This window comes from Hippocampus guttulatus, chromosome 6 (assembly GCF_054856545.1).
Source record: "Hippocampus guttulatus isolate MCC_2025c chromosome 6, RoL_Hgut_1.0, whole genome shotgun sequence".
Lineage (NCBI taxonomy): Eukaryota > Metazoa > Chordata > Actinopteri > Syngnathiformes > Syngnathidae > Hippocampus > Hippocampus guttulatus.
The window spans coordinates 8,665,829-8,682,912 of NC_141266.1; the positions used below are offsets into that span (position 1 = coordinate 8,665,829).

At 39.3% G+C, this 17,084-nt stretch overlaps 1 protein-coding gene across 2 annotated transcripts in view; it reads left to right on the plus strand.

The window, feature by feature from the left end:
• Positions 1 to 17,084, plus strand: part of vps13b (vacuolar protein sorting 13 homolog B) — a 343,076-nt gene that overhangs the window by 34,187 nt on the left and 291,805 nt on the right. For both annotated transcript variants that reach the window (XM_086112801.1, XM_086112800.1), the window contains exons 8-11: positions 8,833 to 9,104; positions 14,377 to 14,472; positions 15,199 to 15,321; positions 16,688 to 16,825. In XM_086112801.1, coding sequence (XP_085968927.1) covers positions 8,833 to 9,104; positions 14,377 to 14,472; positions 15,199 to 15,321; positions 16,688 to 16,825 — 629 coding nt within the window. The remainder of the gene's footprint in view (positions 1 to 8,832; positions 9,105 to 14,376; positions 14,473 to 15,198; positions 15,322 to 16,687; positions 16,826 to 17,084) is intronic.

Sequence of the window (17,084 nt, forward strand, 5' to 3'; positions counted from 1 at the left end):
AATACACCACGTCCTAGGACACGAAAAGTTGACACTTAAATGTTGATTAATACAATCCAAATCAGGCTTACACAATGCAGTTAATCAGATATTCACAAATACATGCAGACCAAAAAATAAAAATTTAAAGAAGGGAAAAAACATGTTTAGTGGTACGATAACAAAATAATTCCATGTAAAACTAAAAACAATTATCAGAATCGCTGATAATTTTCTTTAGCAATTTGTATCAGCACAAAATAATAATGTGGCTCCTTACATCAGAGTTGTTTACATTGCTTGCCTTCAATTGAACAGAATGTATGGAATAGCAAAGAAAAATACCAGCGGTTTGACCGACAGTTTGACTAAAGTGATCATCATAAGTCAAGTGAAGTACCATTTTTCCTCAATGGATAACATTCGAAACCTAATTTCAGTTCCTATACTATTCCACTCCAAACTGCATTATATGGTTGAGGGAGAGAAAGAGAAGAGCAATAAGGTCAAAAAAAAGTATGGGCAGCAATGTTGGTAATGCATTACCACCATAGTTTTTATTTTGGTCACAGGCAACCTAATGCGGCTGCACAGTGTGCAACTGGTTGGCACGTCCGCCTCACAGTGCCTTCTTGTGTGGAGTTCTCCCCATGGCTGCATGGGTTTTCTCCGACTACTTTGGTTTCCTCCCACATTCCAAAAACATGCAACGTAGTAGGTTCACTGAACTCACTAAATTGTCCCTCGGTGTGATTGTGAGGGTGAATGGTGGTTTGTCTGTGTGTCCTGTGATTGGCTGGCACCCAGTTCAAGTTGTACCCTGCCTACTGTCCGAAGACAGCTGGGATCGGCTGCAGCACAGCCAGGCCCGTATTAGTATAAATGGGTTAGAAAATGGTTGGATGGGATGTTTTTTTTAATCCGATTAACTGTGCGTTTCTATTTTTGTTATTTTCTCTTTGTAAATACAAATGCAACTCTAACAATTGTGGGAGGGAAAGGATTCATCTAATTTCTTTGTAAGCTGTCCTGGCGTTTCACACCTCCGATCTCCAATCAGAAATCCCACTGAGCAATATACACCACTGCACATAGAAAAGACACATTATGATTAAAATAAAAATTAAGCTATCAACAATAATAGTCATAATGATAATGACATACATAATTCCTGTGACCATTCTTTCAGTTTTAAACTAAGTAGAGACCTTTGATGGGCAGTACAAATTGCTGATAAAAATGTGGATTTGTCAAACAGCTACCACAGCCTTCTTCAATCAGGTGAAATAGGCATTGTGAAGGAAGTTTGAAGGCATCTAATTTTCCTAGACTATTACAGATAGTATGCGTTTTTTATGAATTGTGATATTTGTTGAAGCACAATATTTTAACAGAAGCCGAATAATTTCTATTTCTATTTTTTCATTTCAAGATATTCCTAGTTCTACATGGCAATACAATATTCTCAAGAATTTAATGATAATGGCTGCTAAACATTCTCTTAAAAAGTACTTCAATTATTTTTGCTCCAATATGATCAATGGCATAAAAAAAAACATGCTGTTGTTTATTGTGATATTTTTGGGGTAAATACAATGTGCGAATAAAATCTGTCACTGTGACAGGCTTTGGTTGCAGCTCTTGTCATGTGCGTGTGGTAGCCATAAGAATTAGATAGCAGGTAGATTGATAGCATACCTTTATAATCATTGATCCACTGGGCTTTCAAACAAGGCTTGTCGACTCCAGATAAAATAAAATGAGCAGCCTCAGATTCAGGGCTCAGTCTGGCTCTTCTTTGTGACATTATCACCACCAGTAAACATCTACAATGGAAAGTGAGAAGAAGTCAGCCAGACAAGCAAGCACAATACAATGGCAGCACTTATTTTGGCTCAGAAAGTACTGAGCCAAAGGAATATTATTTTCTTCCTCAAATATACAAAAATTCATTTCATCAAACATTTGCTGGTCAGATTAATAGATTCGGGCAAACCATTTGTCAGGCAGATAACAATGTAAAATTAAAATAGAGTAACACAATATTGTCTTGACCAAATGTACCAACAAAGCTGAATTCTGCTATAATTTCATTGCAAACGTTTGTTTGTTTCTTCATTGAAACGGTGTACAATTGAATCAACACAAGAATAAACAGTGTAATTACACCAGACTTAGCATAAAGGCTAGAAGTGCATGGCCCACTTTCATTAGGCTACCTGTACTAACTAATTTCAATTAACTGCAATCAAATAAAACAAACACTGCACTGAAATAAACATTTGGCACCAAAATCAAGTTCCACAGACTGTGTTGTCAAAGATTTAGAAAGGTTTTCTAGAACCTTGCCTGCAGGACATGTCCACATTACTTTTACTGGAAGCTTATTAGCATGCTAACGATCTAGCTAGCTAGCTAGCTAGCTGTCTAATTGAATGACATTACCTTTGGTGGGCACTGTTAAACACGGTTATATTGAACAAAGTCTATGTTACAGTAAGATAAACGAAAAGGAATTGCTTACCAGGTGGTCATCCACGCGTGGTCGTGTTTGTTTCAGAGAGTTTAATAGATATCTGGCAGTAGGATTGTCTGGCTGCTTCACATGTTGGGTTTTGTGTGACTGCTAATTGAAGTGACTTACCAGGACGAGGGCGGGGAAAATGTGTGAGTCAGTCCGAAAAAGATGACATATGAGGTCCTGCACAATGACGTCACTGAAAGTGTGTTAAAAGTGTGTTAAGGTACCGAAGTTGGCCACTAGTTTTCCAAATGAAAAGTGAGTCGAAAGTTAAACACACTTAAACACACAATTTCTGAAAATTGTGCTCTTTCAGGACATCACTTATTTTTGGTGTGGGAGTATCCTCGTGAGCTCTAGAGTAGTGTAGACTGCGTGGAAATATGAGGACGCGAAAAATGTCCTCATTTTTCCACAGGTCCTCATTGTGAAGGTGTGTTATCATAAAATTGTCCTGAGATGTCATGAATACAAACACACACACACACACACACACACACACACACACACACACACACACACACACACACACACACACACTTTTCATTTGACAGAGAGACATGCACAGAAACTTATGAATTTGATTAATTGAACATGCAAGGGAGAGTCAGAGCTCGAGGGGTGCATATCATCGAGCACCCCAAAGTAAGGACAAATTAGTTCTTCCAACAACTGGATCCCATTCCTTTTTCTGTCCATAGCTGAACTGAATTGGCCACCCTCAAGTGGCTGGTCCCGAAACCGTCATCTGTTTTTTTCCTCGCTTTCTATAAATGGGAGGGTGAGTTTGACCGTTGTGTCTTCCTCCTGCTTTTTCCAACAATGTTTAACTGAACACAGACCATTGTCATCAAGCTTGAGCCCTGCATAGAAGGATCAAGTGAAGAAACAAGGGCAAATCAAACACAGACCCATCTCCTAGTTTCTGATTTGAACCTCATAGGAAATCACGTTGCTCACATCCTGTAGCCAACTCAAACACACATGGTCCTGACTTCACTTGCTGACGTGTGCACACTGCATCACGCACAATGGCACCCTGATCAATTGCCCACGTGAAATCAGGTTTGATTGTCACATGGCCAGTTTTGGGTTTACGATGTTATTATGTAACTGTAACCTTCACGACTGTTTTATTCACGTGCTCGTAATTTGGAATGTAACACTTAAATTCAGTATGGTTGTCCAAAGACAGCCATCTTATTGTGAGTTTTATCTTGTCCAATCAGGGATAGCCACAATGACTTTTGGCGCATTAATGGATTGGTACTGAATGTCGTTCACAATGCAACCCAGTAACCGAAGACACAAGCGGAAAAAAAATCCCACCTCCTGCTCATCCTCATCGCAACACAACAAAGTTATCGAGTCCCCAGTCTCAATATGCCAACACCCTTTTTGTAGCACTGACAACAAATAGAAAAAGTGATCATCAGAATGGAGGGAGTCAGGAAAGAACAGAATTTATTGTAGCTGCTTCAGTTTCTCCCACCAGCCTTCTCCCTGCCTGTTGGCCGGGAACTTTAACTGTAAGTTGGCAGGGCTTACTGTTTGCTTTCCAATGCCAGATGTAAAGGTTGGTGTCATGCTACTACTATTTGGAGCCTCTGAGAATAAATTATTATCCTATCACAAAAATATACAAAAGGGGACCAAGTTATGGAACCCGAGCACCCTCAGAACTTGTTTTCCTGGAAGTAATCGACTGAGTAAAGAGAGACTGGGTGTGTGTTTTCTGAGATAAGATTGGGAGCAATTTTGGCCTGTACATGAAAATTAGACCCCCACCCCCCACCCCACAACAGTAACACCAGAATAATTAGAGCTCAAATAATACATGATTGAGTTCAGTAATTCCCGACCAGCGCACTGTGGCATTGTAGAGTGCCATGTGAGATCATCTGGGGGACTGCTGGAATTTATCCAGTTGCACTTGTTCCAAAAATATAATTGATTCTTTTCAAATATATTTGTCCATCTATTTATGCAGTGATGTCCAGTGACAGGTAGAACCATGTCACGTTAAATGTCTCAAGGTGCAAGACACCAGTGTAGCCATGTTGCCAGTCGTACAACAGAATACGTCATGGTTTCCTGCTAGTATATCAGTTTTGTCTTCAAGTGAACAGGTCCAGATTTAAGTAAGCAAATAACAAGATCGTCATTTCAATACTGTATTTATACTCTGTGACATATTTCTTTGGTCCTGTGCTGTGAGGTTTTTCGAATGTGAAATGATTGGCTCAAATGGGGAGCGCTGTTTAGTTCGTCTGGCACATTTTGTTTGGAAAACAAAACAACAGCTAATAAATGTCTTTTGCCTTTAATAGGTTGTGGATACAGCCACACAATGTTATGTTGACTCTTAGATAGACTGATCTTAAATGCAGTGTTTCCAGCATTGCACAATTACAGTATTCATTTTTTTTTATCAATGACTGCAAAGGAGCATTACAACATATATAGCCATTTTTTTTGTTGGTTATCCTCTGTCAACCGGAAAGTAGTCTCCTGACTGATCCCTTTGAAGAATAGATTCCTCTGGTGCTGTTAAAGCTCTCTTGTGCCGTAAGATTTGACTACAAAAATGTCAGGAAAAGCCTGCTAAAACCGCTTAACTTTGTTTGGGATCAATCAGAGGCACTTTAAGTGGAAACAGGCGGACTCCCATTTAAAATTAGTTTTTGAATGTGATTGGTTAAATCTGAATCCAGCCCCTTTGCCATTTTAGCTGTCGTGCTTATTTTCTCACTCTAATGAAAAGATTTCATTTTCGTTCATTTGAGTTGTGCAGTTTATCAAGGACACTTGCCCAATCAACGATTCATTTGGGAATTCGGGCCATTTGAGCAAAAACTGTAAAGTTTCCTGATTATACAAATGATTACAAATGTATTGTCTGTAGGCGTATGTGTTCGTGGGCACCGTTCGAGTGTTTGCGTGTGTGTGTGCGTGTGGCAAGCTCTCGATACAGTATGCTATGTGTGTAAAAGCCTGGAGTTTGTCCAATGACTCATGCATACGTTTTGTGCTCTGTAGTGTGTTTGCAGTGAGAGTTTGCTTTGAAGGCGTGCTTGCTGTCACTTTTCACACAGGCCCTTTGAATGGACCAGACTGTCACACATATCGGTTAGAGGCCACAGGCTAATATCAAACGTCATATGGCTCACATATGTCAGGGTGATGACATGTCATGATGTTTTATATTTAACAAAGCATATTAATTGGGATTGAAAATGATGTAGTAGACTTAAAACATGTTTATGTATATCAATAAAAATAATACTCTGCATTTTAATAATTTGCCAAAAATGGTTTCTCATTATAGGCCTAGCCAATGTTGAAAATGTAGGTGATTTATGCATATACTTTAGTTGACATTTTCCCTTCAGGTCATTTGCGGACTCAAGATGTCCTTTCAGCTACCAGGTTCTGAATATTTTTGGACTAATGTGTACACATGCATTTGTATTTCAATTTGTGGAATCTTCAAAAAAAAAAAAAATTACCAACAGGGGAATGTGCATAAATCAAACCATGCGCCAGAGTCGGTGCAGTTCAGGGTTTGCGCCTGTGTCAGGTGATCAGAACACCTTTTCCTTCCATAAACATGCAGGGACATCTACTGGCCTTTGAGGGCACAGTCTTTCTTCCATTTGTCCTCCTAGGTCTGTCTCAATGTCAATCAGATGGTCACTCACTTATGCAGCCACTTGTTATTTAAGTTGAGGAGCAATGTGATAGGTGTTAAATGCTGCTCCTGGAGCCCCATTGTGGACATTGATACGCCTCAGATTTTTGTTATTTTAGATTCAGACACTAAAGCTTAGGCTGAACTAATGTGGGAAACAGTGGTCATTTTATTTCTGCAGATGCAGTCAATCAGCCCCACATCAGGCTGGGAATTTTTCCACTCGCTACTTTGGATTAATACTTCAAAGTCTACCTAAGCCGCTGTGTTTTGATCATTTCATTGGTAATTGCGCTTCTCTTCTGATTGTCTCATAATTCAAACGTAGGCTTCGTCAGTCTGTGACATGAAGCAGAACAGCTTAACTTGTTGAAATGTCACCTCAAAGGCTACCACAGGGTGGAAAAAAAAGAGACCAAATTGGACAGGAACATTGGAAGAGAGAACGAGATAATAACCCTTAACTGCCAATTCACCAAGTGAAAGATTTAATTAAAATATGTCAGAATTTCACCCCCTCAGCCTCTGGGATTCCTAAGCAATGACCTCACGGACAGTATTGTTTTCCTGCAGAGGACATGAGGCTGCAAGGAATGGGATTACACATTCTTGTGTATTGACATCAGCTTCCTCTTTCTCCATCTTTATGGAAATAGAGTTGAAAGGTCGGTATCAGAGAATGAACAGCATGGTGTAGTTTGTTCAAACTTGCAAACAGGAATTGCATTCAGAGGCGTTTGTTTTTGCAACATGCTAACTTAGGAGTTCACGAAAATAGAGGACAGTTCGGATTTGTTTAATTCAGTTATGTGTTTTCGTTTTGTGATCATTTGTCTTGGACCTACTTTGTACTGGCTCCTTTTTCTGTCCAACAAGTCTTTTATACTCCCAATTATTCTGTGGCACATCAGTTCATTATTCAAATGGTAAAACGCTCAGTACCGGATTATTCTGAGGTTGCAATCTTCAAGCCACGTGTCCTATTACGATTTAGATTTTGCTCGTAGTTTTTGGTCCATTAACAAGCATGACGTACTCACTGTCTTACACCTGTATGTTTTAGCTTTGGCTGTAACAGTGTTTTTATCTTCATTTGATTGCAGTTCAATAGTTACCGGTACTCACGGGGCTGGGGAACGAGCTGCGCCGTGGGTAGCTTAAATCCGCATAATAGATTCCCATTAAAAATGCATTAGGAAAAAAACTGAAATCCTTGAAAAAATGGGGACAAACCTTCAACAAGCGTTTTACACAAAAGAAACCGCAGTTAGCTCCCCCGCCCCCCCCAAAAAAAAATCCAGAAGAAAAAATATTGAAAAAAATGTTGAAACAGAATCCACAAAATGGGGACTTCATGGGTACTGAACTGCTAGTATGCGGAGTCCCCTGTATAAAACTTGAAGATAATGGCAAATTGATGATGTATTGGGTACAGAGACACTTGGTTCTTTTCCCTGAAATTTGATCTGAAAACGGCACGTTTAAAATTTTTGTCATATGAGCATTTGTCTGCTCGCGTTCCTATTGGAGCTTGTAATGCAAGCATTTTTCTGTCTATCATGTATGCTGTAAAGTGCATGTGACCCCGAAGAACCTCCAAGGCAGAGGTTCTAAATAGGCCCCACCCTGGGACCCACATTTTCCAATGGTAATTAAGTCTGACCCCTTTGACAGATGTCAAACCAAGCTTTTGAAAACACTTGTATGTCAAACCGAGTAAGTGAGGAAGAACATGACAACCGTATAAAAGGGAAGAGAATTACGGTAGTACTAAAATTGAATCGATTAAGCACCACCTCAAGTAATGTCATTGAAACAGTTCAGCATTTGATTTACTCCATGTTGGGCGAGAGTTGACAGGTCGTATTTACACTTTGACTGGTGGTGTCACTGGCGAATATTTTTAGAATTGATTAATTACATTGATTTATCGCAAAATCGGATAAGGTGTGGTCTTGCATTGAAGTGCATGACGAAACATTTTTTTTCTGATTTCTGTTGAGTAAACACTTAGTTATTTGGTGTAGTTTACGGCTTAAAAATACAACAAAACCACAATAAAGCAATGTCACACGATAGGGATGTTGTTCTTGCCAAACTTTTAAAACGGATTCAGTTACTGGTTCAATTATTTTCCAAAATTAAAAACAGATGTTTTTGTGTCTTATTTTGACTAAACACAAAATTATTCTGCTTTCATAAAGGACTACAGAAATCACTTGAGGCAGTCAAATAATGGTTCTAAAGGATTACTCAGTTATTCAAATCGCCGTCGATTAATTAGATAATTGATCAGTTATTAATGAATTTTATCGTGCTGCTCCTTTCTGATGTATACTGTACTTGTCAGGAGACATATTGTTTCAAAAGAAAAGCCACGTTCGACATCAGAGGCACATTTAAAGATTTCATTCCATTTTTGACTTGCTGACCATGACCTCCTTTTGGGTCCTGACTCCCACTCGTCATTCACTGCTGTCATTGTCTCTAGAGGTTGTGCTCTTATTGACTTATTTTCATGAGATAAAGTCCAGCGTTACATACTTGGACTAACCCATCATATTTTATCTCACCACTATACACATAAGACTGTAGAGTTGAATTAATGCATGCTGTTTTTGTTATTATATTTCTATTTTAGGGATGGATATGGACATAGCAAACCAAGTTCCGAGCCAGTACTCCAATCAAGAGTTTTTCATGGACTCGGGCCTTTCACCAGATAGCAACCAGGGCTGGGTGTCTTGGGCGTGGTCATTTGTTCCAGCTATTGTGAGCTCTGAGGAGGGCGAGGAAGGTCTCTACCAGCAAAGAGAGATGGGGAACATCCCAAACAATCCCCAACAACACACACCCAAGGATCCTATTGTTTCAATAGGCTTCTACTGCACCAAGGCTTCTGTAACATTTAAGGTAATTTATCTTTTGCAGACCTGGCTGCTTGCGTGTTTATTTTTTTTTTGTGTTGATAAAACAATTAGTGATATTTTATTATTTTAATTTTAATGACTGCTTAATATAATCACTTTATCTACTATTTTTATTTCCTAATTGAAACAACATATCCATACATACACATGTAACCGCTTATTTCTCACAATAAATGCATTCAGTAAATGCATGCAATTAAGATTGAGCGTAGCATGTTGGCGCGGCCCTCAACAACCATTTGTTTCTCACATTGTCCACCTGTGCTCTATTGAAAGAGTACTGTAATGAAAACCCGAACTGAACTGGAATCCTGTTAAAAAAAATGAAATGCATGTTTCCATCTTCCCAAAGCACCACAAATCCAAATAAAATGACCAAATTATTTCAGTGTGAACGGTACAGCTTTGCATTTGTTTCCCCGTGTTTCATCAGTAAGTAATATATGCAGTTATAAACACTTTCACAGGAGCGTCACTTATTTGCAGGAATTTGCTGTTCGCGGTTGCGCTCAGGCTCTATCCCTTGCAAATAGTGGCAGTCCACCGTATCTCAAAGAGGAGTACCTACCTCATATTTTGATTAATATATTTATTATACTTTTTGATGAGGCAACACAGAAACAAAATGACACTTATATGACACGCTATAATGTGAAGTAATCACCAGACAGGTCACCTTAAAATAATTCAACACAGCCATTAATGTTTAAACTGCTGGGAAAAAAAAGGGAGTACAATCCCAAAAGAAAATGCCCAAATTGCGTCCAAAGTGTGAATGTTTTTTTTAGCCTGCTTATCTTCAGCAAACATTGTCCTGGCTTTCTTGTGGATCAACTTTACAAGAAGCTTCCTTCTGGGAAAGGCAGTCATGCAGACCAAATTGATGCAGTGTGCAGCGTCTGGTCTGATTACTGACAGGCTGATCTACCCCCCGAACAATCGAACACATCAGGGTTATGTTGTATAATATCATTGAACACATAAAAATATAATTAATATCTTTTTTTTCTTCTTATCCTTTTGGCTTTTCCCCTTAGGGGTCACGGCAGCGTGTCATCCTTTTCCATCAAAGCCTATCTTCTGCATCCTCCTTTCTCACACTGACTCCCCTCATGTCTTCTCCTAGTACATCCTCTTGCTCAATTTCCTGGCAGCTCCATACTTATCACCCTTTGACCAATATATTCACCATCTCTCCTCGTGACGTGTCCAAACCATGTAATTCACCTCTCTTGAACTTTTTCCCCAAAACATCTAACCTTGGCTCTCCCTCTGGTGAGCTCATTTTTAACCCTATCCATCCTGGTGACTCCTAAAGAGAACCTCAACATCTTCGTTTTTGCCGCATCCAGCTTTGCTTCCTGTCGTTTGTTCAGTGCCCACTGTCTCTAATCCGTACATCATGGCCAGCCTTACGATCTTATGAACTTTCCCTATCATCCTATCCTATAGCAGAGACTCTTATGTCGCATATTGTAACACCCCTGATACTTTTCTCCACCCGTTACAAACTGCTTGAATCTATTTCACCACTTCCTTACCACACTCACCGTTGCTTTGGACTGTATGATCAAAATAGGCTCTGCAAAAAAAACAAAACAAAAAAAAACTCTTATTCACGATGTTTCTCGCTATTTATGTTTTCATCTGTCTGTCTTTCTGTGCGGCCCGGTACCAATTGGCCCACGGACCGGTACAGCATCATGGCCTGGTGGTGGGGGCGGGGGGCACTGCTCTGCGCTCCTGGATTTTATTTTAGTCATGATGGTAGTACTTGAAGAATTTTTGGAAAAATAGGTTGGTACTTGGTGTAAAAAGTCTGACAACCGCAGGGCTATGGCATCTTCATGTAGCCAAAAAATATCTACTTAAAAAAAAAAAATCATATACTCAGAGTGTATTTTGTTATGCGGTGCCATATTAAACTTCTAGTGACCAGTCTGAGAGTGCCAGAATGAAATTTACACACCTGAAAACACCCGGAAGGGCTGGGCCAAATATGGACATTTTCATGGGTGGCCCTCACTTAAGTTGCTCGTGGTTGTTGCCAGTGGACGTTAATGGCTGTGTTGAATTATTTTCAGGCGACAGTAAATTTGCACTGTTATACAAGCTGTTCACTGACTATTTTACATTGTAGATAAGTGTCATTTCTTCAGTGTTACTCCAAGGAAAGATGCAGCGGATGAAATAGGTTTTGAGTACATCACTAGTTTTCTCACTAAATATATAATAAATAAGCTCAGAAATTAATGTGTGTCAGAATGTGAAGTGACACACCAACTGGTATTTATTCAATAGTTGGTGTGCCTTTGTTAGTCACACGCATTGTGTGATTTTGGCACTTAATGCATGTGCGAACTTGTTGTCTTTGTTCAGCAGCTGCTTCTTTGGGTCACTCAGCGGACTAGGCTCACAAGAACAGTTATTATGTGCTCAAAACACACGTTTGTGCTGAAAATTTGCTATTACGTGTTTGCATTTATGACACAAATCCAATGTCATACTGTAGCATCACCAACCAGCATTCTGTGTACACTGGTGGCACTTCTAACTCTGGAAAAGTTTTTCATTTTTGTTTAAAATGGCTTACTTTACTAGAGATGCTGCGCCGCATTGTGGCCAAAGGTAAAATCCGGGTCGATTATTGCACCTCTTGACCAGCCTCATCGATTTGCTAAGCGAGCTAGCTCACTGGGGAGACAGTCTATCCTGGGCTGAAGTTGTTTAACCCTCTTCGTTTTTTTGTAGCATGTGAAAGCGGCACTGTTTGGTTGGTAGCAAATCAATGACAAAGGCGTTGAAGCATACCTACTTAACAATTTATTTATTGCTCGGTAGCTGACTTTACATGCATGCACGTCTGGGGGTATTGCTCAAAAGAGCCGGCTTGCTTCTACATGCCGCATGCACACTTCCCCCATTTAAGTTACAACACACGCAATAAGTTTTAAGAATTGTTCGGATCTGAGTCTGAAAATAATGATTCAATGTTTGTTTTTCCATACCTTTTTCCATACCTGCTTGAATCCCAATTCAAATCGCCACCGATTCATGCACAGCCATAGAGAATAGAATCCCCCAAAATTGTGTGAATAGTGGAATTTGTAAATGCTAAACCCCAAATATGTGGGCGTCCCACTGTGCTGCATGTAAAAATAAGTGTAAACGTGAGAATGAGGTTTTTTGTTTTTTTTAATGCACATGATACTGCATTGCACTCTATGGGTAATTTCATGATTGTAGATATCTTCACGTGGTTAGAGCCCCTCTTCTACGACATCTTTGTTTTCTTATTCATTCCTTCTCTGCACCTACCCCTAAATATAATGATTTTGAATTTGAGTCCTAAAGAACAGTTTGGTCCTCAGGAAGTTGTAGCAGTCCTCTTTGTTTCGTGTGCAGTGCAGGCGAGGGTAGGGAAACCGCTAACTGGCGTCTCGGGTCACATTAATGTTTTAAACATTCTATGTGGAATGATGACTGTTCAGAGACAGATCCTAATCTTAAATCCTGCCAGTTCAGTCGGAATAGTTGGAATTCATCGATAACCCTCAGGTTCAGCCAATCAGATCACATTACAACATACTGTGTGCATGCTTCCGTGCGTGCATGCATTTTTTTCAGTAAAGACGAGGTGCTTTTGTTTAAATTGGAAAGAATTACTTTTTGTCTAGAATAAATGCAGACATCCAAAAATATATTTATGTTTACATCACATCTCTTTCCTTTTAGTAAGTGTTAGGCAGAGGGTACCGTTAAATAATATTTGTAAAATGCAGTTTGAAATGGCTTGAAATCAGAGGGTGTGCTTTAATTGCTGACTAGATACTCTCCAGTTTTCTTTGCTAAGAGAAATAGGCTGTATTCAAAAACCACGTTTACTGCTACAATTAAGCTTTCCTCTTTTCAACTCTGCTTGCCTCCTAAACTTTCATCTGTTCTTCTTTTCATTTGGCATTTTTATTCCAAGATGTTATTTTGTGGTATTTTGTCTACGAACTCCACACTACACATGCTGCCACCTACTGGACGCTGCCACTTGCTGAACAAATTCTAACTGATTTAACAAGCAGAAAAGCCCGATCCCTAGTCATAGGCTGCATCTGACCCTTGTGCACACTATGGTACAAAAAAAAAAAAAAGAAAGATAAAATAAAATAAGGAAATGACGTATAAATGTGTCATGGGTAGGCGGCCGTCATGGGTTTTCAAGGCATGTTCCTACGTCATAGGGATTGAATTTGTTGGTCAATCACTCCCCTCATAGCTTATTCTTCATACATTTTCATGCTTCTGCACTCAGACTTGTCATACAGCACAACATTTCTACATTCGCGTATTTCAGTAACCTCCTTGCTTAATATCGCATGCAAGAATTTGCAGGTTAGTCCTCACGTGATTAATTGCAAAGGGGAGAGGAAGGCTTTGCGTATGATGGAATTGGCTCCATCAGTAGGGATAATAAGGCACAGCTGCTTCTTGTTCTGCACCTGCTTCCTGTGCTAAAGTTGAATGGGTTAAGGCCTGCACAATTCTACTCTACACCCACATTTGTTACACCAGCCAAACTCTCAAGCATCACTGCTCTTTCTTGTTGCGTCCAGCTAGCTTTGACCAGATGCTCTCTTGCACTCTTTCTCCATTCGTACTTCAGTCTGAGGAGTAAACGTTTTGCAGAGCAATCACTATTTTATATTAACGTTGGAATTTTGAGGGGGGCTGTAGCAGTGTTCTGATTACCGTTCCCCAAAGAGCAAATCAGGGCCTCCCAGAAAACTTGATAGGAGTTGGTGCAGTGCGATTTGTGATTTGATGAAAGTACTTGTCGTAGGTCAAAACATGGTCAAGGAAATGACCAAAAAGATCATTTATGTTTCAAACAATAATCTGCAGGGCCGTGAGACTTTAAAATCATGTTATTTTCAGAAGTCAATTGTGACTTACTACATAGTCAGTGTTAGGCACATGCTTTTAGTTTTGTTCACAATATTAAAATAATTTTCAAGTTACATTTTTTTTCTTGAAACATTAAGACTCTTCTTGGATTATTGGACACAAAACATTTTTGCTTAGTACTAAAGGAAATAAATGCCTAGAACAGTGAAGCCTGCAGCTAAGTTTTTTTTTCTATTCTTTCCCTAATTTTTCCCTTTCATGAAACTCACATTTGAAAAAATAGTTTGCTGTAAATAGTATTTTCAAGAGCTGCTTTGTTTGAAAATCCTCTGAAAGGCCTCTCTCTACTGTGTCAGCTGACAGAATCCCAGGCAGAGAGCAGCTACTACAGTCCCCAGAAGGTTAAGTCAAAAGAGGTCTTGGGCTTGGAACAAGAGGGAATCACTCTTGAGGTAAGTCTCGTCTTTATTTATACTGCAATTACCCTCCAAAATTCTTGAGAGTTAGCCTGTATAACTATATTTTCCCTCCATTTTGATCCTCATTACTTTTATTTCGTTTTAAATTGCTGCTGTATTTACTTTGGAATAGATAATCAACATACTGTACTTCCATCTCTAACGGTATTTATAAAGCCTCCCTGGTCACTTATCTCTGGCCAGTTGTGAGTAGAGTGAAATAATCTGCCTGAGTCTGATCATTTCTGCATTTCTCCCTTGGTGTAGATAGTTTTTCTCTGATTACCTGGTTGGAATTGAAATGTATTTTCTGCGTTTAAACATTCTACCAGATGTTGTAATTCCACAACATTTCCAAACCCAATTTTTGTAATTTATGCTTTTTCTGGAACATGTAGAGAGTAGTCTGAACTTGGACCAAAAATGAATAGCCAAACGATTCTGAAAGCTAGGCCTCCTAATTATTGCGTGTAATAAAATGTTATGCTCGGTGTATACTCTGCTTACTGTAGTTTTCGGTTTGGTTAACATCATGAATGTTGTGTTTTTTTATTCAGTCATGACTTGTTTCCTTTAACCTCTAGCAATTCCAGCTCCATTTAAACTTGTCAAAAGTTTCATGAGTTGTTTGAGAATATTTTGTAAAAGTGTTGAAGTGTTTTGGTTTGACACCCGCCCCCACGCCCCGTGTTTTTTCCCCCTTTTCATTTTAAATATCAGGTGCTTATGAAAGGAGAGCCCTTCTTTGACTGTCAGATTGGCTTTGTGGGCTGCCGGGCTCTCTGTCTGAAAAGCATCATGGGAGTGCGGGATTTTGAAGAAAACATGAACCGACCTAAAGAGGTAAGACTCAAGCCACCAATAAAGACCAAGAACATTTTGTTTGTTTGTGTGTGTGTGTGTGGGGGGGGGGGAGATTGAACCTGTGATGCGGTTTCTTTTTTCTTGAATGCACCGTATGCCTCGTTTAATTGCTTAGCATTAACTTCTTAAAAAAAAGTAGACGTGTATTGGTGTCTACCTACAGAACCTGAAAAAAGGCCAGTCAAATTTTTCCCTTAATTGGTAAAGTGGAACCTAGAGTTACAAACAGGGTTTTTTAACGAACTTTTCAAGTTGGTGACGCAATGCTGCTGTACATTGCAAATGTCTCCATTGTGAGACAATAAAGGTTTTATCTTAATTAAAAAAATCTTCCTCAGTTAGTTACGTTTTGTTATGCGAACCGCATGCGTGAACAGATCAATGCTTTTCGCGAGGTTACACCTGGCTGGAAACACCCTCAAAAAAACCCCCAACAATTTACCAATCATTGTCTCGAAAACAGTTGGGTCTGCAGTCAGAGGTTCACCTACATATGCTTCTTCCAATAACAATTCTCAGAGCAGCCACCTACATTTGTGATATATGTGCAAATTCTAAAAAATTCCACACTTTGTATGGTACAGTTCTGTAGAGTATTTAGTGTGTGTGCAGTATTATATGGGAACATTGCTTGAAAAAAAAAAAAGAATATACCCCCTGACTACCAGTAGTTTAAATTTGTCCTCTGTAGAGGACATTTGTGAACCTAAATATCTCCCACCCAGTGCATCCAATCGCATTAACTCCTTTTGTTACTCTAAAGAGGACATTCAGTGCTTTCCAATGATATCAAATTTGTAGGGGTTAGAAAAAGTAAGAAAATGGCTTCCCTCAATGCAAGCACTTTTTATGGGAAGAGGAAAAGTAATACTTTCTATCAAACACATTTTGTCCTGAAATGTTGTTGGCATTTTAATTATACGACTCTTATGAACACGTTAAAGTGTTGTTTCAGTTTTAAGAGTATTTGAGCCTGTTTAAAAAATGTAGTGGGATTTCAAAAATTTCTTTTGGAGTAGTCCAATTACTTCACATAGATTGGGGAATTTCAAAATAAATGTGATTGGACAACATTTTTTTTCCTGGTAGTCAGGGGGATATATATATATATATATATATATATATATATGTAGTAAATGTAACACAATTTGGGGGCAGGAATGAATTGCATTCCCATTTATTTCAATGGGGAAAGTTACCTCCACTTTGTGAATGTTTGGCGTCACAAACGGGGTCGCGGAACGAATTAAGTTTGTAACTTGAAGTACCACTGTCTTCCCTGGTGTGTTCTTCATTTCTCACATGTTTGCTTGTTTGTTCATTTTTTGTCTTTGTGGTCCTTCAGGATGCTGTGTTCTTCAACTGTGGCGACACACTACACAGCAAAGGAATGACCTACCTTACCAACTCTCTGTTTGACTACCGGAGTCCAGAGAACAATGGCGTCAGAGCTGAGTTCATCCTGGATTCCGTTACTCATAAGGTCTTTTAATTTACCCAAATACTATAGCAGTTTTCTTAGACATCATAGCATTTAATTCCAACGTATTTTGGAGAGTACGGACACGGTCCACTTCAAGTAACATTGTGCCCTGACATGCTGCTCTGTTTGGAGCTCCGAATATGTTGCATGTGAAGTTGATGCCTCAGATTGCTCTCTCCACTCTCTTTTAGATCCATGTCATGTGACCATTTTGCAATTGCGTCCTTGGAAAGTCCCATTTTATCACAAAACAGCTTGG